This window comes from Paroedura picta, chromosome 5 (assembly GCF_049243985.1).
Source record: "Paroedura picta isolate Pp20150507F chromosome 5, Ppicta_v3.0, whole genome shotgun sequence".
Lineage (NCBI taxonomy): Eukaryota > Metazoa > Chordata > Lepidosauria > Squamata > Gekkonidae > Paroedura > Paroedura picta.
The window spans coordinates 59,306,327-59,331,110 of NC_135373.1; the positions used below are offsets into that span (position 1 = coordinate 59,306,327).

The window sequence follows — 24,784 nt, forward strand, 5'->3', positions numbered from 1 at the left end:
GTCCACCATGTTCCTTCTGTCTCCCATATTTTCACTGTTGGTAAAATGTTATGTGCCCACATGCTTCTTTCATGGTTGCTCCTTAGAAGAACGGATTTTTGTACCCTATTGCTTACTACCCAAAGAAGTCTCAAAGCAGTTTACAAACACCTTTTCCATTTGTCTCTCCACAATAGTCAACCTGTGAGGTATGTAGGGTTGGGAGAGATCTGAGAGAACTGGGAATGGGCCGCAGTGACCCAGCAGGCCTCAGGTGTCTCAAAGCATTTTCCAATTGTCTTCCCTTTCTCTCCCCATAGCAGACTCCCCATGAGGGAGGTGGGGTAGCGAGCCTCACAGGGAAGCTGGCAACTCTAAGAGGAAGACTGTCTGTGCACAGCAGTCTTGACCTTAGTAAGGTTTTTAATACTGTTTTTTTATTTGCCAGGCCAAGGTTATTTGCCAGTTACTATTTCAGTTACGATGTGTCTCCAGACATTTACTTGTTCTCTATTTAGTTTCAGGCTGTAAATATTTATTTAGATCTTCCTGCACTTTCCAGACTCACAGGACTGATGCTGGTCTGCCTGTCTGCGCCCCAGAATACAAACAGTTGCTGATAAGGACTGGCCATAACCCATAGGCCAGGAGGGACACTCCTGCACCACTCCCTACCAACTGCAGGCAAAAATGGCTCATTTGAAGGCTGGACTCTGAGGCATTGTACGATTTTGAAGTCCCACCTCCAAACCTCCAGGAATATTTCCAACCCAGGGGTAGCCAACCTACAGGTGTGGCCTGGAGAGCTCCTGGAATTACAGCTCACCTGCAGAGTATAAAGATCAGCTCCCCAGGCAGAAAGGGCTACTTTGGACAGGGCTGTGATAGAGAAGAAACATTTAAGGCTTCCCACACAGGTTGTTGTTGAATTGAAAGACTTGAGGCCTACTGCACAGGGTTGTTGTGCAGATGAAACAGGAGACAAAAGAGCCAGCTTCCTCTGCAGAATAACACTGTGCAGTGGCCTCAAATCTGCAGAGAGTTGCAAAGAAGAAAGACAGATGGCTTGGCTGTGTCTAACCCCCAGCCAGAGCAGTATTTTAAGTGAGAAGGGGCTTTTCTGTAGCCTCCCTGTCAGGTAACTGTTTGGCAGAAGGGGAAAGCCCCCCCCCTCATAAGGAAGGCCCTCAGTCTCCCCTGCGTTGCTCTTGGAAAGGCCTCCTTCCCTCAGTCAGGGCCTGTCAGAGGCTCCTTCGCAGCAGGCCTGAAGGGGGGAGGGGGAGCACATTCACCAGCCTCCTGCCAGCTCTATCAAGGTTCTGAGGCAAAGTTACAGTTGGGCATGGCAGTTAGGACAGCCTTGGGGCGAAAAGGGCTGCCGCAGCCAGTCCAAGCCTCTGTTCTCATCCCCCTTGGCAGCCCTGCTGACCTCCTCTCCCTTTGGTGGTCAGGAGCAGACTGGCAGCCAGACTGGGCTGGGTGAATGGAATTTTGGTCTGTCCTGGTGAGGGGCCAATAGGAAGGCACTTTGCGCGCCTCCCCATTGGCTGCTTGGCCCTGGATGGACACTCGGAGGGCCCAATCAGGAGCCGCTTCGCGGTTCCTGATTGGGCCCTCTGAGTTTTTATCCTGGACAGAGCCCGCCCTAACTCCTCCCCAGGTGCCCTTACTCTTTTATTTAATAGGACCCTGTCCTATTTAAAGATGTCCTTTGTTTAAACTGGTGGTTATTTAAATTGCATGTAGGTGATTTGGTAATAACTGTCACAGGGAGAAAAGCAGAGAAATTAATGAACAGAACTATAGCTAAATAGCTACTATCCTAATCCTAATCCATCGTTCCTCTATATATTTGGGAAACAGCCTGGGGGGTGGGATGTGTCTGGCTGTTGCACCCTGATTGGCCCAGTCCCTGCAGCTCCCGCCCTCCGTCCCTGGACTCTAGTCTCTTTGCTCTCAGACATGCCTCAGTGACTGGAGCCAGCAGCAGGTAAGGGGAGAAGGCCCTGGCAAAGGGTTGTGGTGGAGGGCTTTCTAACGAGGGCCTCCCGGCCTGCTAGGCTGGGCTTGCTAAGGAGGGCCTCCTGGCCTGCTGACTGCCTGCTAAGGAGCGCTGTCCTCGGTCTGCTAACGAGCTGGCCAGCCCTCACCCTCCCCACTTGATCCGGCTGCGAGCTGCAGCCCAAAGCCACCTTAAGCTGCCTGGCTGCGGCTTCGCGCCTCCCAATTGGCCCCTCCAATTGTCAGTCCAGGGCCATGGGGCCCTGTTTCCTATCCTGGACTCGGCTCACCCCCCCCCCTTAGCCTTAGCGCATTATTTATACCACTACTAGTGGTTTACAGATATGACTATATATAGTCATGTTGACCCACCTCCCAAAATGGCCAATGATGGGCCAAGGGTGTAAGGGGAGGGGCCCCAGGTGGGCATGTACACAGCTGTGCTTCCCAAACATATTCTGCATGATCACACCACTTCTGGGGTTTCTTGAAGCCTGAATAATGTTTTAGGGGTTTCTTGAGGGTAAAAAAGTTGAGGAAGACTGCATTATACCATTGCATTGCAGCAATAATAAAGATACACTTTATGAGCATATTCCTTGTGAGAGGACAGAACAAACCTTCATAACATAAAATGCTACAACATGGCCTGCACCTAGGGTTGCCAATCTCCAGATAGAGGCTGGAAATCTGCTATAACAACTTATCTTCAAGCAACAGAAATCAGTTTCTTGAAAAAATGGTTGCTTTCAAATGGTTGCTATGGCATTATCAAAGTCCCTCCGCTCCCCAAATCCTGCCCTCCTCAGGCTCCACCCCCAAAATCTCCAGATATTTCCCAACCTGGAGTTGGCAACCCATTCTTAGGACCTTAACTTTGCCATGTTTAACATACCCCATAGCATTATTAACAAAATGTTTTGTTATACAAACACTGAAATTTTGTTTCAAAAATCTATTTAATAGCCTCTCATAATTGGAGGCCCTAGGTGGTAATTTATAGAACTTGCATGTAAATCCAGCCCCATTCCAATCCAGACTCCCACAAGCTGTGATTTCTTATCCATATTCATTCAGTGCTGTACAAAATCCTACATCAATCCAAACCATCTCCTGAAATGCATAACCAGGACTGTTTTCCAAACGTTCCCCCCCACTCCCCCCCTTCCTCCCAGAACTCCACCAGAGCGCTCTGGGCCTGTTGTGGTATTGCACTGTTGCATCGTTATACTATTTTATTTTATTATATTGTTATACTGTTATATTATTCTGTTATATTGTTACAACCACTGTTATTAATTACTGTATGTTTTTAACGAAGACTGTTTCATGTATTGTTGACTAGTTTTAATGTAAACCGCCCTGAGCCTTCGGGGAGGGCGATATATAAATCGAAATAAATTTTAAAAATTGTTTGTACAAGGAAAGAGTCCCCTGTATGATCAAGGTGACACACTGAGCTTCCAGGCTGAGGGGTGGGTAGAGAAAGGACGATTTAGCCATTACACTGATGCTAGGCATATCACTTTCATTCATAAAGCTTCCTTAATGCTAGCACTTGAACATGCCTTTATCATGTCATGAATCCTGTCAAACCGTTTTAAAGCTAATTAAGAAAGAAGGAACATGAAAGCTGACTCCCGAGACTAGTTTTCCAAAACCACGACCCAGGGACTACAGAAACATTTCTACAAGCAAAAATGTGCCAGATGCAAAGAGGTGGGGGTGCGGGGTGCTGTTCAAGATTTTGGATAATGAACCCACACTGTGCACTGGGGGATCTTTGAATAGGTCATCTGATGTTGGTCTCCCAAGACGGCCCTGAACAGAGACATCCCTGTGCCCAGGGGCAGAAAAAGAAGGGAAGGGCATATACACTAACTGATTAATCATAATATCACTGCACCCTCAGGTCAACAGCAATTGGAGGTAAGCTAGAACTGATTTCAAAAACTGCATAACCTCCAATCAATGTATTTGTTACAGTCTTAGATGCATAACCTCCTAATACATGGCAAAGCAATGTCAACTCTTAGGGCCTTTTCGCACAGGGATCTTTGTTGCAAATTGTTTGCGGAATGAAAAATCGCCATTTAAAATAGTGGAATTCGTCGTTATGCATACCTGCCTTTGTAGTGGAATCAGTTGCGTTTTTTAGCATTTCCCACAGGCTTCCGGTCTCGGCAGAAATCGCTAGAAAGGAAGCGCTATTGCCAAGCTCGTCCCACCCCTGGCCGTCAAGCAGCCAATGGGCAGCCGTTAGCATGCTCCCAAACAGCCCCTTTCCCTTTAAGAAAGGTTTAAAAAAAAAAAAAACGACCCATAGCAACGAATCTGTGTAGATTCATTGCTACGGAGAGACCCATCCAGCTGCCTAATGTGAGCTGTCGTTTGATTGTATGATCGTTTGCATGCTGCCTCGAGTGATAAAAAAAAAAAATCCCCCCCCCTCTCACGGGCCCGATTTTCGGCTGAATTTATTTGTAAAAAATAAAGGGACTTTATTTCAGCAAACGGGCTTTTCAGTGGTTTGTGCTTAGTGACTAAAGGTGAAGGACTGAAGCCAGGGAAGCCTCTAAACAGAAAGAGGCTCGCCGGTGCGTTTATCCCCGCTCGCTCGGAGAAAAAAAAATGGCGATCGCTTCGCCGGAAGTTTGGAGGAGAGAGCCAGGGGGAGGGACTTTGAAGAACCAGCAACAATGGTAACGCACAGGTCTTTAGCGCTACTGTTGCAGATTGGTTGCAGGAGTGTATCGCTATCCGGAGGGTGAATCCACTTTTCTGGATTCCCCTGAAAGCGCCACAACGAAGCGCTTTTTGCTGATTGGTTTCAGGATTGTTGCAGATTGTCTACGACGTCGTGGGTTATGGCAAATTAGTAGCGTTTCCAAATAGCAACCATTCTGCTACTTTGAAGCCGTGCGAAATGGCCCTTAGTCTCAGGGAAAGCAGTCAACAAATATCCCAAAGTAATTTAATTAGAAGTAGAGTCTGGCATGAGTCAGAATGATTGTGTTCTGCATATCTAACAACTTGATTCTGTGGTTAACTGTCATTGCAGTGAAGGAAACTTTTCCCCACAGCAACAGTGTACACCTTCCCTAATGTAGCATGTTGTGCAGAATAAATATTTCAGCTGCAAAGACTACTGAGCTTTGGTTCTCACACTAGCACAAAAAGAAACCAAGGAAGTCCTCATATTATTACAGGCTTTAATAAAAGACCAGATGGTCATATGCATAGCCAGAGGGAAAGCTCACATGATCAGACTGTGGAGGACATGGGGCAGTTTTCTTTCCTTAAATACATCATAAAAGTCCAAGCCACAATTGTACAGCCCACATAAGAAAGGTTTGCAGCATTATACAAAATCGCCATTTCTCTTGTGACAACCAATTCAGACACATGGTTTCATGTGACACATTATAAACCCTCCTGCTATGGCAAACAGAACAGAAGGTGTATAGGCAACTCAGCTGGTAGAGAAACAAGTGCTTTCCTTTGCAGCTTTTAAAAGGACTGGCAGTTTCTAGAGTGGCAGCTGGCAACCCAAACTTGAACTAAACCCATGAGGGGTTGATCCAATAAAAGGTATTACATTGATTTGTTCTTACATTTTGTTTTGTATGGGCTTAAGAACATAAGAAGGGTCCTGCTGTATCAGACCAGTAGTCCAGCATCCTTACACAGTGGCTGACCAGTTCTTCTGGATGGCAACAACAGGCTCTGGAGGCCTTCCCTGATGCCACCTCCTTGCTCTGGGATTCAGAGCTTTTATGCCTCTGAATGTGGAGGTTTCCCTCAGTTACATGGCTAGCAGCCACTGATGGACCTATCCTCCAGGAATCTGTCTAATCCCCTTTTAAAGTTGTCCATCCCTGAGGCTATCACTACATCCTCTGGCAGCAAATTCCACATTTTAATAACTTATATGGCTGTATAACGTTTTCTGTTCTAGCTTGTGACCAGACAGACTAATTTCAGCAGTCAATTATGACTTTACCAAAATGTGTGAATATAAAGGAACAACATTAAAGTCCAGTAGCACCTTAAAGATCTACACATTTTTGCAGGGCATAAGCTTGCATAAGCTAATACTCACTTTGTCAGATAGTTATATTATGAAGTAAGCTTTGACTCATGAAAGTTATAACTTGCAAAAATGTGTTGGTCTTTAAGGAGGACTTGACTTTTGTTCTAGTACTACAAACTAACACAGCTACCCACCTAAATCTATATGAAAGCAGGAGATGAGCTTTATTTCCATTAACATTGACAAGAATATACAAAGAAATGCATTAACCTTTTGGAACAATGAGGGAGACCAAATGCTTGCATATTTTCCTTGCTTAGTTCAAACTTTGTCATAGTCTTGTAAAGTGAGATTTGTGGCATGTTGGTTCTCAACCAATTTGTGAATGTTGGTTTGGCAAATGAAATGTTGTTCCAGATCTGATTTAAACCCACAAATATTATGTCTCCTGATCACTCACCTCCTTACACCACAGGAAGAGCTGTCTTCTCCAAACCCTCATAATTAGCAAGTATTCCTATTTCAAAAATAGCTTATAAAAGCTCTGTGTACTTTTTCTGATTGAAACAGAAGACTCCTGAAGACAGAGAAACTTTCATCATGTATAAATTACCTCCAAATAAATGAACAGCTTCAAAGTATGGGAAGGGAGAAGAAAACAGAAGGGGAAAAGAAGTATCTTTTATTAGAATAAAATTGCTTTCTGGAGGAAATCTAGGTGTTCTTTGATAGATGCCGGTCTGTGTTATTATTTAGGCATCAAGTTCAATACACCTCAGTAAAGGAATGTAATGGTTTTTGTAAACAGGTTTCTTGGAAGAATGAAAGTGAGGTAGAGCTTCCAGAACAGACTTCATTTCTTGCAACTTCATCGCTCCAAGAATACGACCTAAACTATTCCCTGGGAATAGTTATAACACCGAACCAGTACTAAATTGGAAGAAAGAGCACTGGAATTTTATAGGCTGAAGATCATGGAACATGTGTTCTCCACAACTAACTACAGATTAATTCACACATAAGATTATTTGTGATATATATATATCCGGATCAGTTTAAAGGTTCTGGTAATTACCTTCAAGGCCATACACGGTCAGGGCCCAATGTACCTGAAGGACCGCCTCCCTGCCTATGCCCCCAAAAGAGCTTTACACTCCGCCACCACCAACCGGATACTGGTTCCTGGCCCCAAAGAAGTTTGCCTGGCCTCGACCAGGGCCAGAGCATTTTCTGTCCTGGCCCCCATCTGGTGGAATGAGCTCCCAGAGGAGATTCCGCAGGGCCTGCAAAAGGGAGCTCTTCCACCAGGCATTTGGCTGAGGCCAGGCCAACCAACCAACATCTGCAGGGCCCCTGCCCCCCCTCCCAGAAACCCACTAAGACTCCCGGACCTGTTCGAGTTACCACTGTTTATGTTATGATATACTGTTATGTTATACTGTCACCCAGTTTATCAATAATATTAATGTTATTATATGTATTGTTTCATGTATAGTTTCAGTTATATGTAAACCGCTCTGAGCCTTCGGGTAGGGTGGTATAAAAATATGAATAAATAAATAAATAATAAATAAATGAAGGAATGGGAAACTTGGCTATTCAGAGCCACTAGCTATTCAAGCCTGAGCTCATTGGTGCCAGAAGAAGAAGGAGGACGATGATAAGGAGTTGGTTTTTACATGCCGCTTTTCTCTACCAGGAGTCTCAAAGTGCCCTATAATTGCCTTCCCTTTCCTCTTCCCATAACAGACACCCTTTGAGGTAGGTAAGGCTGAGAGAGCTCTGATATTACTGCTCTGTCACAACAGTTCTATCAGTGCTGTGATGAGCCCAATGTCACCCAGCTGGCTGCATGTGGAGGAGGAGAGAATAAAACCCAGCTCACCAGATTAGAAGCCGCTGCTCTTAACCATTACACCAGGGGTAGTCAAACTGCGGCCCTCCAGATGTCCATGGACTACAATTCCCAGGAGCCCCCTGCCAGCATTCGCTGGCAGGGGGCTCCTGGGAATTGTAGTCCATGGACATCTGGAGGGCCGCAGTTTGACTACCCCTGCACTACACCAAGCTGGCTGGTTTAGACATTAAACCAGCTGTAGGCTTCAAAGGATCCTTCTCCACAATGTGAACAGCACTGTCGATAGCCCCTACAACCTAGACCTTTCTCTCACATATATCATAATGTAACAACACAAGTCTTAGCTATTTATGAGGAAATGCCAACCACTACTGCTCCAGTTTATTGAACTGTCATGTTTTGTCTACATGTGTGGTATTACATAGATTGTAGCTCTGCTGCCATAGAACTTTTAACTGGATATAGAACATAAAATCTTTGGCACTCAAAGCAGGAACAGCTATGACTGCTCCCATTTATATTTGCTTCTTTATAGTCAAGTTTACATTTAGCCTTTGGAGTCACCACATATCCAAAATTGAGAAGAAACAACACCATCAAAGCACATAAAATGAATATAAGAACATACCAGTGTAGTCTTCATAACATTCACAAGTGTAGCCTCCCTCTCTGCTTCTGCAAAGGCCATTGTTGCCACAAGGATTGGAGTAGCAGAGGTCAATCTCCGTTTCACAGTAGTCACCTGTAAATCCTGGAGGACACCGACACCTCAAGCCATTGATGGGGTGTATAGGTCGGAACAAAACAGTGTTGGAACTGATAAAAGGAGCAGAACTGTCAAACTTGAGTACAGACACACACTTCATGTAGTTTTCACAAGGCTCCCGGAGACAAATGTTGTCATCAAAAGGCAGTACTCTTTGGGTTGAAATCAGTGTGAGAAGCGTCCTGTTAAGGTATATCTGTTCTTGGAGGTCCTCAGAGGGGAAGAATTTGTTTCGAATACCACCAGGAAGCAAGGCAGAGAATGTCACATTTAGAATATTGGAGCTGACATCTGTGTCATTTTGAATGTTGAAGACAAAAATGCCTTCTTTGGTTGTCGACAGCACAGTGGCCACACCTTCCATGAAGAGTGCAAGCAGTGGAGACAGAAACTTCTCTTGAGACATGTTTTCTAGCCGTACTGTGATACTGTTGGTCAGCATGTCATCTGTGATGATAGTCACCCGCAAGGTACAAAATGCTGTAACACTGTGAATACCATCTAGAAGGGGAAAGAGAGAAGAATCAGAGACTTTTCCCAGAAGTGCCTTCTCTGAGGTGCTTTGATGCACTGTTCTCTAAAATGGGAATCATGAATCACCTCACATACTAGTACAATAAAAAGAATACCAACTAAGTTTTCAAAAAACCAAAGCTGTGCAGAGTTGGAAAGAGCTCATAAACTGGAACTGCATTCCCTGGTTCTCCTAGCAACAGTTATCCTGTCACACTTCAATCAAACAGTACAGCTGTGAGCAGGCCTTGACAGCTTTGAGGTGGGTAGGATCAAGAAAGTTCTCTAGATAGAATGGGAACATATTTCAAACAGATAACTGGTAACTGAAAGTTAATGCTATGGAACTATTATTTCTATATCATAACACTCAAATTAGCTATAGAGACTCAGATTCAAGGAACAAAAACTATATTCTGTCAGGAGGGACTCAAGAAAATTTAGATAAACCTTCAGAAATAAATACAATCTGGTTTTACCTCCAACAATGATTAGAAACCCAGATCAAGAGAACTAGTATAACATTCATTCTAGAATCTCAAATCTCAAAAATCTAAAAAAATGAATTGATCATGTTTTCCCCTTGAGAACCTGAGAAGGTTGAGAAAACTGCTACTTTAAATAATAAAACGTATTTCTTTTGAATTTTATTTATGGAGCTCAACCTTCTCAGGTTCTCAGCTCTATTGCAGATTGAGTTTTCCCTCCCCTTTTTCTTTGTTGCATGCTCTAATCTTGACCAAGGTCCCCAAAGTGGCAACTGTGTGTGTAGTGGTGCCCATTGACATTTTCCCTTGGGGGCCTGCCAACTGTTTTTTGAAAATGGACAGAGCCAGCTGGGACACTGGCCCGGCCAGGTTTCTGAATGGCCACTGAGGATATGATTGGTTGTACATATTTTTCAAAAGGTTGCTTTGTAATTTACTGAATGACTAAGCAGTGTTTATTCAAGAAAATATCTAATCAAAACATGTTTCTTTTAAAAGGCAACTGTTAAACAGAATTTCTTCTTGAAGATTTGGTATGAAAATTATGTGTAATCTCACTATTGATAATTAGTGGTTGGCTTCACCTCCTGTGGCAGCCATTTTGTGATTGTGTCCACCATCCCGTGTCAAAACTGTGAAAATGCTTACAATCTAAAAAATGTGAGGGATCTCTTGTCTTGATTTTTGAAATCAATCTTATTATCTAACCATTCTCTTTTCTTTGAAAACTTGCATGTGATATGACTAGTTTCCTAGAAATACAGGAAATTGAAATTTATTGGGTAAATTTGGATTCATTCCCTAGGATGAACTGCCATTTTGAAGTGTACATTCCCACCCAGGAACTCATTTAAACTGTGCCACAGAGGTCTAGCCTGGTCCTTGGCAATTCTAAGACGGTCCACTCTGAATCCTACTCAGGTCTATTTAATGGGGTTTATTCCCAAGGAAGGATTCTCAGGATTACAATGTTATTCTCTACAAAACCAAATAAAACACATTTAAAGTCATATTTGTTTTAAGGGCCTCTTCTCTATTAGTGACCATCATGAATTAACCTTCTTGCATCCTTCTAAACTTAACTGACAGCTATTTTGCTTGGGATAACTGCAGATATATTGCTTTTAGTATTCAAAGGTAGGTAAGTTCTGATGAAAGTAAATTCTAATGAAAATCTTAGTTACACTCTCTAGTAGTTGGTTCTTCATAAATATCCAACTGCATACTGTTCTGATAAAAGTACAGCTTACATATTAAACCAAAATTAGCTTAGAAATTGAATCAAAATAGCATACCCAGTTTCTTAGTGTATGGACAATTTTGCAGCAAAGCACTAAAATTTAAAAAATCTGAACCCTTCGGAAAGAGAACTGTATGAGTTTCATAACTACATTTTTAAAAACAGTATAGAAGGTCTGTTTGTCACTAGGGATCACTTTGGATACACATTCCTAATAGTGGCTTGGGAGTTAATCAGTACAATGTCATTGCATCCTTTACCATCAATCATTCTGAAACCTGATTATCAAGCAGAAACATAGCTGAAATACTTAAACATCAGAGGCAGATTGCAACAAACAAGAGCATCAAAGAGTTTGTCCTCTTCAGTGAATTGCCTCTGTACTTCTCTCCCCCCTCCCACGTTGTGGCCACTGCCACCCACACTCACATTTCCCCCTAAAACAAAAAACATGGTCTTTAAAAACCTCCTAACAAGTTAGGATGGATTACAATACCCCAAATGAGATAGGTGGGCTTTGGGACTGAAAAAGTTAAGCCATTCCCTGTCCTGAAAAACTTATTTAAAAAGTAAGTTGCTTAATTTTTTTAGTGAGGTTCTTTTGACTTCTGGTTTAGGAAATTGCGCTCAGGTTATAAAAGACACTGATGTAGATTCTATGTACAGCAAGTACAGTAAAATTTGTGGAAAGAAGCTTTCCTCCCTACTGCCCTATTTGTTTTATCCAGCTGGGTTCTCTAAAATACAGCTCCCGAGAGGGGGGATTTCAGTGGACCCTTGGGAAAACTACAGGGTATCATGGGGGAGCCTGCTGTTGGAAGGGGGAATTGGTGGAAAACTATGGTTAGGCTGAAGTGCAGACAGAACAAGACCATACGTTCCTAAGCGACTTTACACTCCTCTAAATGAACTGACTTCCAAGAGATTTAGAAGGGCTTAACTATGCTTAGGATTGCAGTTAGGAACAGTAAGATTCTTACTGGATTATATCACAAGTAGTTCAGTCAAAGTAAAAATGACACCACCAGACTGAATTGTGATTCCATGATGAACGACTACTTTAGCAAAATAATAGCAGTGAGTACCATAAGCCACCTCCACAACGCATATAAATAAAATAATTTTGAAATTTAAATATATCTGAACTTAGTTTTTAATAGATATATTTGAATGCCTCAAAACCATTTGCTAGAAGACAATAATGATGGAAATCCAGAAAGAGGCAGTTTAGAAAGGAAATATTAACAAAACATTGAAGTTAAATCTAAAATTTATAACTAGCAATCATGTGAACAAAGTGCATTGTGGGCATGATCCAGTTTCAGTAAACAAATATTTGCTTGGGCCTAACAACAATAACGATAGAATCCAACATACTGTTGGTACTGAGTAAAGCAAAACAGTAGCTTTTTGTGGCAAAAAAGTTTTTTAGACTAGTCCACCTGACTAATTTTCAGCTTGAATTTCTACAAATGTTTTCCAGGCCCCCTTGGACATAGAGTAAAACAAATACACAGATGAAAACATAGCCATCACTTTAAAATTTCACCATAATGAAATTCCTGCTGATAATGTTTGCAAGCCAAAGTCATTAGGAATCAGTTACAACTTCCCATCAAGACTGGCAGAACACAGATTGCACTTCAAAGGTACAGTCCACATACCCCTGGAGGAAATGGCAGAACTTCTGTAGTTGTTAATAAACACAGATTCTACACAGTCTTCAAGAGCGCTGCATCGAAAATACAGGATGCATCATGTCACACTTAATGAACTCAAAGACAGTGTGAACAGACACTCTGGAAATGAAGAGCATGAGCTAAGTATTCTTGCCTACTCTACCAAACCTGACACTGAGACACAAGACTAAAGTTCGTTCCTGGTTCCCAGCTCCTTATTGAACAGAGTGGTTGTGTGATTCTGCGGTTTGCAACACAATGTATTCTTATGGTGCCTCTCACATAACTAAGAGGAAGAAAAGGTCCTGAACAAAGAGCCCTTTTTCCATACGAAAAGCACAATGATATACCATCACATGGTATGTATTCTGAGAAGACCAAAATGCTATCAACTGTCTGAGAAGCCACTGGAGTCCAGAAACTGTCATAATCAATATCAACTGTCACAATATACATGATAGCTTTCCCAGCATTCCCAGCATCTGTTCTGACACACTTAATAAATCACCACAAAAGCACAGTGTCAGACACCATAAAGCTTCATCAGCCAGAGGAGAGCACAAAAGGAAATTGGGCTTGAATGCAAACTGCTATGGCTGTTCCGAAATACAAGATATTCATCAGATTAACATAATGTAAGCCAACCCATTAGAATGTGTTTTTATCCCAAATTCAAAAATGTCAACTTTAAAACTTTAAAGAGAATTGTGAAACAAACCATGCAATCTTAAGCACTGAAGTCAACGAACGGAGAAAGGTGAAACTCATGTTTAAGATTGCACTGGAATACAACAATAAGAGTTTGATGGACTGTCAGTCTGTGATTAATTGCTACAGGCATGGTGTACCTATTGTTTGTTGAAGGAGAAATCCATGCTTGGGCAAGTTCATTAAAATAAGGAAGGACTGGTCCCAGGTGGTTATGAAAGTACAACTTGCCTGATTCTGAAATCCTCAGTAATTAAGAACAAAGAAGCAATGAGCTAATACAACTGCTGTCCTAACACTTCTTGTGACAACAATCCTGCTTAAAAGGGTCACCAACCTTTGCCCACCATTAGGCATGATGTTATGAATGAACTACTATGGCGAGGGACAGAGCTGCAAACATTTAACACTAGTGATTAAATATCCTAAGTGAAAAAAGACGATCAAGTTTTAACACATTGTATTAAACCAAGGAAATCAATTATAACAAAATACTGAATGTGAGTGAAATATACTAATATCTGGGTATCTTAATAAATAATACCATTTTAATATTACAAAACTTTTATAATACTGAGGTATGGACACGGTACTGTTTTGTAGTATTAAGAAGACATACTCAATACTATTTAACACCATTGATATATGTACACAATGCTATTTTACTGAAATATGTACTCCAGTCCAAAGGACTCCCAGAGGGACTTACAAACACCTTTCCCTTCCTCTTCCCGCAACAGACACCCTGTGAGGTAGGTGGGGCCGAGACAGCTCTAAGATAAGTGCTCTGTAAGAACAGCTCTAAGGGAACTGTGACTAGCCCAAGGTCACCCGGCTGGCTCCATGTAGAGATGAGGGGAATCAAACCCAGTTCTTTAGATTAGAGTCTGCTGCTATTAACCACTACACCATGCTTAGATTTGCTTGTAACCTCATGACAATCAGATGCACAGACCACTTCAGCTGAAGCACTTGAATTTAAACCCACTTAATCTCACTGAAGTCAATCAGTCCAAACTTCCTTTCATTTATATTCTCTGGCTGCTACTCAGGTCTGTTCATTCTTTGTGGCAGTCTCAATTTTATAGAATCCAAGGATGGCAGAAAAGATGTAAGGGTATCCTGTACAGGCAGGCAATAAATATGTAATTAATCTGCCATGGCATTATATTTGTTTTTCTTGTTTTTCTGCTGTCAAGTCTCAGCTCACTTTCTCTCCTCTCTTTCTAATCAAAATTGTTTCCCTTCTACATAAAAGTATTTTAATATTTGAAGCAGTCTAGTGCTCTGCCCCTCTTTTGCAAATTTATTTATTTATTATTGGATTTGTTTATTTATTCATTCAGTTTATATACCACCCCTCACTGTTCTATGACCGCCCCTCTTGGCACAGCCATCTCAGGGCGGTTTACAACCAAAAATGATATACAAACATTTAAAAACCCTCATTGCACTAAAAGCATCAAACATTAAAATATATCAAATCACTGTAGCTGCAGAGTGTCAACTTGAACGGCTCCCTTCTGGTCAGGACGGGAGAGGATGTTGGAGGAGAGCCCCAGGTGGTGTTACATTAGCTCATTGGCCTCAACCAAATGCCTGGTGGAAGGACTCCATTTTGCAGGCCCTTCAGAACTGAGACAGTTCCTGTAAGGTCCACAGCTCTCAGGCCAGCGATCACCAGCCTGTTCATACTGGCGGAGCAAAGAGCTCTCTGGGGGATGTAGTCAGTTAGGCAGTCCCTCAGGTACACGGGGTCCAGACCACGAATGGCCTTAAAGGTCAGCACCAATACTTTGGACATAATCCAGAATGCAGTCAGAAGCCAGTGCAACTGCCTCAGCACAGGTTGAATGTGGGCCCTCCAAGTTGTTCTGGTGAGGACCCACACAGCTGCATTCTGGACTAATTGTAGTTTCCGACTCAGGGACAAGGGCAGGCCCACGTACAGTGAGTTACAGTAATCTACCCTGGAGGTGACATAATGTGGATCACTGCAGCCAGGTGTTCCAGGGCCAGGTAGGATGCTAGTAGCTTAGCTTGGCAGAAATGGTAGAACACCTGTTGAGCTACTCTAGGGACTTGCACTTCCATAGATAAGGAGGCATCAAAAATCATACCCAGATTTCTGGTGGGCTGTGCAAGTGTCAACTGCACATCATCTAGGCAGGGTAATTGTGCTTTCTTTCCTGGGTCCTTTCTACCCAGCCTTGAGTACAAGAAAACAGGAGATATAACTCAAATATCTCCCCAATTTTGATATCCAGCATGATGTCATAATAGCTTAATAATTGTACCCCTGAAATTAGGGGAACGGGTGGATCCAGATAAAACACAGGTTTGATGCTAACAAAATGAGTAATGGAATACTTGGTCACTTTCTCTCAATACAGATTAATTCATATATAGCTTTTACCACCACAACAAAATGTGTTATGGCTTCCAGCCCTCACAGAACTGACCTTGACTGGCAACATTTCTTTTTATTACTACCACACTGCATATTTTGTAACTTCAGGTACCCCTAAAGCTCATAAAGATGAAGGCATTTCCCTTCCATCCCATTCTCTATCCTCGCATATGCATGGCTTGTAAGGAAACACATTCCAAGGCCGAGGTGCTACTGCAGCTGCTGTCCAGCATGAACAACAGTTATTCTGCGTCACCCCAGCAGCTTCCATCACTCCTGGTTTACAGCTTTTCCCTCCTGCTGGCCTGTCACAAAGCAGCCTCTGCACTCAGTCAAATGGCTTTCTTCACTGGAGTGTTAAACAAGGGGCAGGCTTTAAAACCTCTTGGATTTATCACAGTCCTAGCCTCTATTCTGTTCATTGACCTCTGAACTGCAATTACTTCAGGGATGCCTGAGGTATCTGATGCTGGACCAACCTATTTAGCATATGGTCTGAAAAACCAAGATTTTCTTTCTAAAATAACTAACCAGTGCCAGTTACTGTGACACTCAGCAAATGTTCTGAAGTAGAGCATCTTCTTCACCATTAAGCTGTTTATGCTTTCAAATGTGGTGTGTTCATGGTAAATTTGGTGCCTTCATAGGAGTCACCAATTCTCCTTTGAGGTATTTTTGAGGAGGAGACCAACAATACTGGAATATGGATGAGGAACTCAGGACATTGTGTGGGCTCAGAAGTAAAGTTGCACTGTATCTATTTGATGAGCCTGACTATCTTACTGAACATCTCGATCATTGTTTTGCATAAGATTGGTTTGCTAATGCAAATATATCTCTGGGTCTCTCTTTACTTGATTACTCAATCCTTGATAGCTTACTAAAGGTTGTATAAACTGACCCCCTGAAAATTATTCTCTGTGTATTCTCCACTGAAAAGTATTCTTTGAAGAAGAGTTGTTTTTATATGCTGCTTTCTTCTAGTAGAAGGATTCTCAAGGCGGCTTACAATCACCTTCCCTTCTGCTCCCCACAACAGATACCCTGTGAGGTAGGTGGTGCTGAGAGGGCCTACCAGTCAGAAGCGCTCTACCAGGCTATGACGAGCCCAAGGTCACCCAGTTGGCTATATGTGGAGGTGCGGGGAATCAAACCCAGCTCACCAAATTAGAAGCCACTGCTCTTAACCATTACACTAAGACTAAGCTGGTGTAGTAGTATACTATGTTGCAACATCAAGTTCTATCTGTAGCAATGTATAATGCCAATTTACCCCAACAAATCATCAATTGATGATACAAGAAAACAAGTTGGTTTTTATATCCTGTTTTTCTCTACCCAAAGGAGTCTCAAAGCAGCTTACAATCTCCTTCCCTTCCTCTCCCCATGTTGTGAGTAGGTGGGGCTGACAGAGCCCTGATATTACTTCTCTGTGAAAACAGCACTATCAGGGCTGTGACAAGCCCAAAGTAGCCCGGCTGGCTGCATGTGGATGAATGAGGAATCAAACCAGGCAATGATGAATGTATTTTTTGTTGTTGCTTTTGGTCTGAGAAATGTTTATAGAAACAATCTGAGCTGCTTTCAGCACAAGCCTAGGAATATTTTTCAGGGAGTGGTCCCCATTGACTATACCACTAAGTACAAATTCTTGAAGGTCTCCCATCCAAATACTAGCCAGGGTAAGCCCTGCTTAGTTTCCAAGATATGACTAGATCAAACTTGAGGAGATGCCTTTGGACTATGCTGGGTACTATTCCTAGGACTTTCCAATCCTCCTCCCTTCCCCTGTGTAGTGCAGGTGACTGGAAAACAAGCATGAGCTTATATATCAAGACCCTGGGGCTTTCCGCACTCCTTCAAAATCGCACAATGGTTGCCAATTGAAAACGCTACTGATTTGCCGTTATGCACAACGTCGTTGACAATCTGCCACATACCTGAAACCGATCCGCAAAAAGCGCTTCGTTGTAGCGCTTTCAGGGAAATCCCCAAAAGTGGATTCACCTTCTGAAAAGCACTACACTCCTGCAACCAATCTGCAACACTAGTGGGAAAGTTCTCTGTGTTACCATTGTTGTGGTTTCTACAAAGTCCCTCCCCCTGGCTCTCTCCTCCGATCTTCCGGCGAAGCGATCGCCATTTTTTTTTCTCCGAGCGAGCGGAGATCAACGCACCGGCAAGCCTCCGTTTAGCCAGTGAGGCTTGCCCGGCTGCAGTCCCTCCCCAGAGCTGTTTAAAGTCACTAAGCACAAACAACAGAGAAGCCCGTTTGCTGATGTATTTTCCCTTTATTTTTCACACTGTTTTCAGCCGAAAATCGCGCCCGTGGGGGGGGGGGATTTTTTTTTCCACTCGGAGGGGAGTGTGGCAACGATGAAACGGCAGGTCAAACACACCTGCCAGCTGGATGGGTCTCTCTGTTGCAACGAAGCAACGCATATTCGTTGCAACGGGTGTGTTTAAAAAAAAAACCTTCCTTAAAGAGAAAGGGGCTGTTTGGGAGCATGCTAACAGCCGCCCATTGGCTGCTTGACGGCCAGGGGCGGGACGAGCTTGGCAATAGCGCTTCCTTTCTAGCGATTTTTGCTGAGACCGGAAGCCTGTGTGAAACGATAGAAACGCAACTGGATTCCACTACAAAGGCAGGTATGCATAACGACGAATTCCACTATTTAAAATGGCGATTTTTCGTTCAGCAAACAATTTGCTACAAGGATCCCGGGGCGGAAAGCCCCCCTGTATCTACCAGTGTATCTACCCAGTCTTGCCCTGACTATTGTGACTCCTTTTTGTAGGCTTTTGCTTTTAGTATTTACCTTGCTTATTAGTGGCAGGGTTTCAAAGGTAAGGATTGTGGGGTTGGTATCTGCTGCCTCTGCCATTCCTTTGGGAGGGATACAGTAATAGATCTGCTAGTTTACCCTAGCAGTGCTGATGACAAGGATCAAATTTACCCCTGATTGACCACCATAAGGAAAATCCCAAAAGAGTACATAGCCACAGAAAAAGAACAGGATCAAACTCTTAATTCTTTTTTAATGTTCTAAGTATGTCCACAGAAATAGCACATGTATAGAATATGTGTTTGTGTTTCAAAATCCCCAGGCAAGCTGATAAACCATTACTCTATCCCACTGAACAAACCCACACATATAGATAAGTAATCTGAAGTCTTCAAATATGCCTTCTACCTCTAGAATGATTGTCTGTTACAGGCCTTTGAATTAAACCTTTTGAATCTGGCTTTGAAATCCAAATCCCCTGCCTTAGGGACTCATTGAGCAAGCAAGCAAGAATGACTTGAATGCCTGAAAAGCTATCCTCTCCTTATACATTTTTGAAAAATGACTCCTCTGCTTCCCACTTTCTCTAAAACATCTGTTGGATCCTTTTATTTCTCTGTAGAAACTTTGTTCACAGGTGGTTCAGTGTCTGAAGAATATCAACTATCCTGGCAATTTGAAATGCAGCAAACCATTTTTCCAACTTTCTTACACTTTCTTTTTAGGGGGGGCAAGTGGGAATGTTGTTGTTTTGCAAATAGAGCTGTCATGTATTACTCAGCTGATTTGTTGTTGCAATCCACAGCTACTGACCAGTAAGGGGTTCAGAGGGTTGATCTCAATCAAAGCAACAAAAGCATAACATAACAAAAATATTTACCTGCATCCAATTAGGTGGTTAAAAAGGAGTGAGGTTTTTGAATGCACTGCAGTGACAAAGGCTGATCAACACAGAGCTCTAGCTCCACTTTGCTTCCCAAATGGCAGAATGTCTTTTGGGGGCTTCTGGATAACAGAAGAGGGGGGGAGAGGGAGAGAAAGCTATCCCTATTGCCTAGAAAGGCAAACATAAAAGGGGGAGATAAAAGCGTAGCTGTAGTTTTCTACAGTGACTGAGGAAGTTACTATAGCTATACTATAAAATGAACTAATAAAATAAATATTATAGGAATGTGGAAGCGATTAAAATCAGTACAAACACAACACAACCCCTCAGACATTCTCTAAAGCAGTAGGCCAATGAATACTCTCGCTTTTCATTAATGATAAGAACATCTGAGCTGATTGAAAACATTATCTTTACATCATCAGGTAAAGCTACCTTATTGGGTAAATGATAATTATTTTATGATAGATACTGAAGTAGGAAAAAGTCCAGCTGTCAGTGACACCTATTAAAACTAGAGCCTGCTTTTGTTTTTAGTGGACTTATGTATTTCCACTTGCACAGCTGTGATCAGAATGCATTTTGTTCATGTTTACAGGCTGGAAAGACACACAAAATTAAAGAATGGAAACAGCACCCCCTTAATATGCCATTACTCTAATTTTTCTTCTTAAAGAAATCCTTTGTGCCACCAATCAGAGCTGCAAGAGCCAGCGACTCTAATTAATATCGGCTGCTGTAAAGCCCACTCTCGAGGCTAATCCCTTCGTGTTTAGCTGCTAACTTTTCAAAGCATGGCGGGGCAACAGATGCACATTTGTGAAGGAAAACCTAGAGGCCCAGCTTGGCGTTCTCATTGTGACAAAACACCCCCGGAATTGAAGCCAAAAAAACCCTCAAATGCCAACAAGCAACATTGTCTGCCAAATGGTCAAAAGAGAAAATAGGGTTTTGTAATAATGTAAACTAGAAGACTTTTCCTCAGGTGTATTCTGTTATGTTTCAGCAGGATCTCTACTGTGACAAGGGAACATTAAGGAAACGGGGAAAAATTCTACTGGTTTGCTACTTTTTTTTGTATATTCGGCACACGGGGCTTGAAGGCCTAATTGTCTGTAAAATGTGCTTCTATAAAACATGAGAATAAAGGAAATGTGGAAATGGAATAGAAAATAAACTTCAAAGATACTCAATAAAAACCTATAGGCCAACTTTGTATTTCTCCCAGCAGCATACTCATGTGATCACCTCCCTTCCATTTCCATCATATCCTCAAATGCATTAAGCTTCTGGACACTGTAATCTGGATTTTACCGCATGGACAAACTGTCCCAAGACCTTGATGGTTTACCTTTTCTGCTTCAATGGCTATAGGAATCATGCCCATACACTGGGAACCTTCTGCACTCTTTGCTTTGGGCTGGATTTTGAGTTATTGCCCAGTCCAGGTCCTCAAACCTGTCTTACAAAATCCTTTACACACTGGAATGTGTGTATAAGAGACAATTTGAAAAGCGAAACTAGCAGGAAATATTTTACAGGGGCTATTGAAATGACAATCAATCAAGTGATCTCACCACAGAAACATTTCCAGAGACAGCTATGATGCAGAAAATAGACAACAGAATTGTACCCTGCTTTCCTGCTAGGTGACAGAGCAAAGAATGTGACAATAGACATGATATATTGCCCTGTAAAGGGACATAGGACTCATTGTTGTCAATGTATACAGATTACTGATCTGAGCAGAAAGAGATTAATAAAGAATCCTTAGGTTCCTTATAGACCCAAGAAAAGGAATTGAAATAGAGCAGGCACAGCTAACCTTGTGTGAGGTCCTTTTTCTAGAAATGTTTAAATGAACACTGGAGGAAACACCATAAGGAAGAAATGACAGGGTTTGTTGCATTTCAGTAAGAGCTGTTCTGGGAGGGAGTGTCGACATGACCATATAATTAAATAACTCCTACCCATTTGGGAAACCCTTCCAGGCCAGTCAAGAAACCCCAGGGTTTCATGAAATCCTGGTTGAGAAAGTCTGCAACAAGGGTGTAAACTGCACGGAGCTTTTATTCCAACCCTAGATCGATTCAGTCCCTGCCCACTACACAGAATGCGATTTCCGTTTGGATTTTGGGCGATTTAAATTTTCCTTCTGCAGTAAGAAGGATTGATCCGGAGTGACCCTACCTTTATCGTGCGATATCTTAGAGTGCTTTTAATCCTGAATATATTATAAAATCGCATTGTTTTGAATCGGGGCTCTCCTCCGTGGTAGAGGACCCGTGATTGGCCACAGGTGGTCATGTGACAAATTTGCCTTAAAGGAGAAGCCCCTAATTTCTCTCAACTTCTGTCGGTCCTGAATTTTTTCTTCCTTCTCTGCCTTTTTCAATCTTCTCCCCCTCCCCTCCAAGAAAAGAAAGAGGCTCCCTGCTTGACTCCTCCCCCCCCTTCAAGAAAAGAAAGAAAGAGGCTTGGCTCCCCCCCCTTCTGAACTACCCTAACCACGTGCAGAAGACTTTCCTATTTCAATGGGGGGGGGAAGATCTGAGTTCAAAGCGATCTGAATTCAACAGGATTGACAATGGAATAAACAAAGTAAGTGTAGACTCTGCCAAGGTCTCCATTGACTAACGCCTTTGTGTATTCATTTTTTAAAAAAATGGAAGCTGAAAGCATTAAGTTGGTGGCTTGCTGTGATTGACAAGAAAGCCAAGGAGAGGAGGGAGAAGTTCGGCTTGTTTTCCCTTTTCCCTTGCAGCCTAATCAGGAGGCAAAAAGCCACAACAGAGCAGAGGGAAAATGAGGGAGGGGTGTCCCAGTAAAGACTTACCATCTTCCATTTGCTAGCAGGAAGCCACTAGTGTTCTCCCCTCCATGCAGAAATTCCCCAAAAAACAGAATACAAAGTAGCTTGTTCAAAATTCTTCACCTTTTCAATACAATACGACCATAGTGTAAATAAAATAAACGATTGCCACCTCTAAAATGCAAATAAGATTTTTATTTAGTAAAACAAATACACTTTCTAGCAAAATACATCTGTTCATTCGTTCATCTGATCATGCATTTTAGAGCTGCAGCAAAATTGTGGAAATGCTTTGTGTTTAAACTCTATTACTACTCAAGTTATTGTAATTTCATAGGTAACAGCATTATCTTTTCTATCCAAAAATATAAGATACTTTAAAGAAAATATTGTAGTTGTTAAAAATATGTGAGATTATTTCCAGTTGTTCCACCCTGCCTTGCAAAAATAGTAACTTCAGGCTAGGAAGTGTTGAAAATACCATGGAAAGGGACACACCTATTTGATTCTGTCACCCTGTCTACCTTAATTTATAACTCATTGTAGCAAGCTGTGCTGTAGTATGTAGCTTTGGTTCACAATGACACCAGTCAAACAAAATACACAGTAATTTTCAAATGGCAAATACACCAATCAAGATATAGTAAAAGATGGATGGCATTGTGCTTTGGGTCATTTCCAGAGAAAGTGCCTTGGCTGCAAAAAGTACATGATTACTCAGAAAAATTTGTGGAATTGCCTGTAACTTGCAGAACAATATGTACATTAAAAGTCTGAGAATGCCAAAGTATACCATAGGTGGTTTCAGCAATAAAGCTAGTTATCCACAGTGGGTTGGAGGCAGATTCTGACGCAGAGTGAAGCAGAGATTACAGAATAGGACTTTCCCACTTTTTTCTCTCTCACTGCAGCCTAACAAGCCCCCTTCCCAACTCTGTTCCAGGAGTACTCACATATAGCACAGTGTGCAAAATGGAGTTTTGCACAAGAAGAGAAAATTACCCCCTTCCTCCACAAAGTGTTGTTCCAGTAGTGTAATACACCTAAGGCAAACAGAGAGGTTATTAATATCTTGCTCTTTTCTGAGATTCTTCCTCCAGGGCAAGTTCTGCCAAAGGAACCTTGGAGAAGAAGGCAGCCCTGGACTTTAGCCTGGACTCTAGTATTAAGAAGGCATCCCTGGACTTTAGCCTGGACTCTAGTATTAAGAAGGCAGCCCTGGACTCTAGCCTGGACTCTAGTATTAAGAAGGCAGCCCTGGGCAGAGTCTGCACTTACTTTCTTTATTCCATTGTCAATCCTGTTGAATTCAGATTGATTTGAACTCGGGTCTTCCTCTTCCCCCCCCCTCCCCATTGAAACAGAAAAGTGTTCTGCACGTGGTTAGGGTAGTTCAGAAGGGTGGAGGAGCCAAGCCGCTTTCTTTCTTTTCTTGAAGGGGGGGGGGGGAGAGGAGCCAAGCAGAGAGCCTCTTTATTTTCTTGGAGGGGTGGGGGAGAAGATCGAAAAAGGCAGAGGAGGGAGGAAAAATCCAGGACCGACAGAAGTTGAGAGAAATTAGGGGCTTCTCCTTTAAGGCAGAGCCTCTTGTGGCGCAGAGTGGTAAGCCAGCCGTCTGAAAGCTTTGCCCATAAGGCTGGGAGTTCAATCCCAGCAGCCGGCTCAAGGTTGACTCAGCCTTCCATCCTTCCGAGGTCGGTAAAATGAGTACCCAGCTTGCTGGGGGGTAAACGGTCATGACTGGGGAAGGCACTGGCAAACCACCCCGTATTGAGTCTGCCATGAAAACGCTAGAGGGCGTCACCCCAAGGGTCAGACATGACTCGGTGCTTGCACAGGGGATACCTTTACCTTTACCTTTTACCTTTAAGGCAAGCTTGTCACATGACCAGGTGTCGCCTATCAGAGGTTCTCTACCACAAAGCTTGGTTTCCCAATCCAGATGTTAAAATATATTGAGCATTAAAAGCACTCCAAGATATCGCACAGTAAAGGTAGGGTCATTCCAGATCAATCCTTCTTGCTGCAGAAGGAAAATTTAAATCGCCCCAAATCCAAACGGAAATCGCATTCTGTATAGAGGGCAGGGACTGAATCAATCTGGGGTTGGAATAAAAGCTCCGTGCAGTTTACACCCTGGACTCTAGTATTTAACAAAAAGCGTGAGTGAAAACAACACAGGCTCCTGGGGCTCCTGACCACCAATTCATTAATTTCTACAAGCATATGACTTTGTCATTCTTGGAAGGGGTAGGTGAGTGGGAATGAATCTGTAGCCACTTATTTTTTAAGGGACAAGCCAAACCAACAAAAAAAGCTCTGGAGAATCCTCTAGAATGCTACATATTTCAGCTTAAACTCAGGTCTATTTCTGAAAACTTCAGTTTTACCATTATGCCCCTGCTTTTGAAAGAAGAAGAAGAAGAAGAGTTGGTTCTTTTATGCCGCTTTTCTCTACCCGAAGGAGGCTCAAAGCGGCTTACAGTCGCCTTCCCTTTCTTCTCCCCACAACAGACACCCTTCTTACTAAGGTAAGAAGAAAGGAGGAAATGCTGCTCCTTGCTTCTGATGAATGAAACATGGATGGAATAGCTGCTCTGGGCTACTAAATGGATGATGAATGAA

General features: G+C 42.6%; 1 protein-coding gene across 3 annotated transcripts in view; it reads right to left on the reverse strand.

Annotated features, from left to right (window-relative positions):
• Positions 1 to 24,784, reverse strand: part of CELSR1 (cadherin EGF LAG seven-pass G-type receptor 1) — a 184,023-nt gene that overhangs the window by 89,754 nt on the left and 69,485 nt on the right. For all 3 annotated transcript variants that reach the window (XM_077338234.1, XM_077338233.1, XM_077338232.1), the window contains exon 2: positions 8,500 to 9,138. In XM_077338234.1, the coding sequence (XP_077194349.1) occupies positions 8,500 to 9,138 (639 nt within the window). The remainder of the gene's footprint in view (positions 1 to 8,499; positions 9,139 to 24,784) is intronic.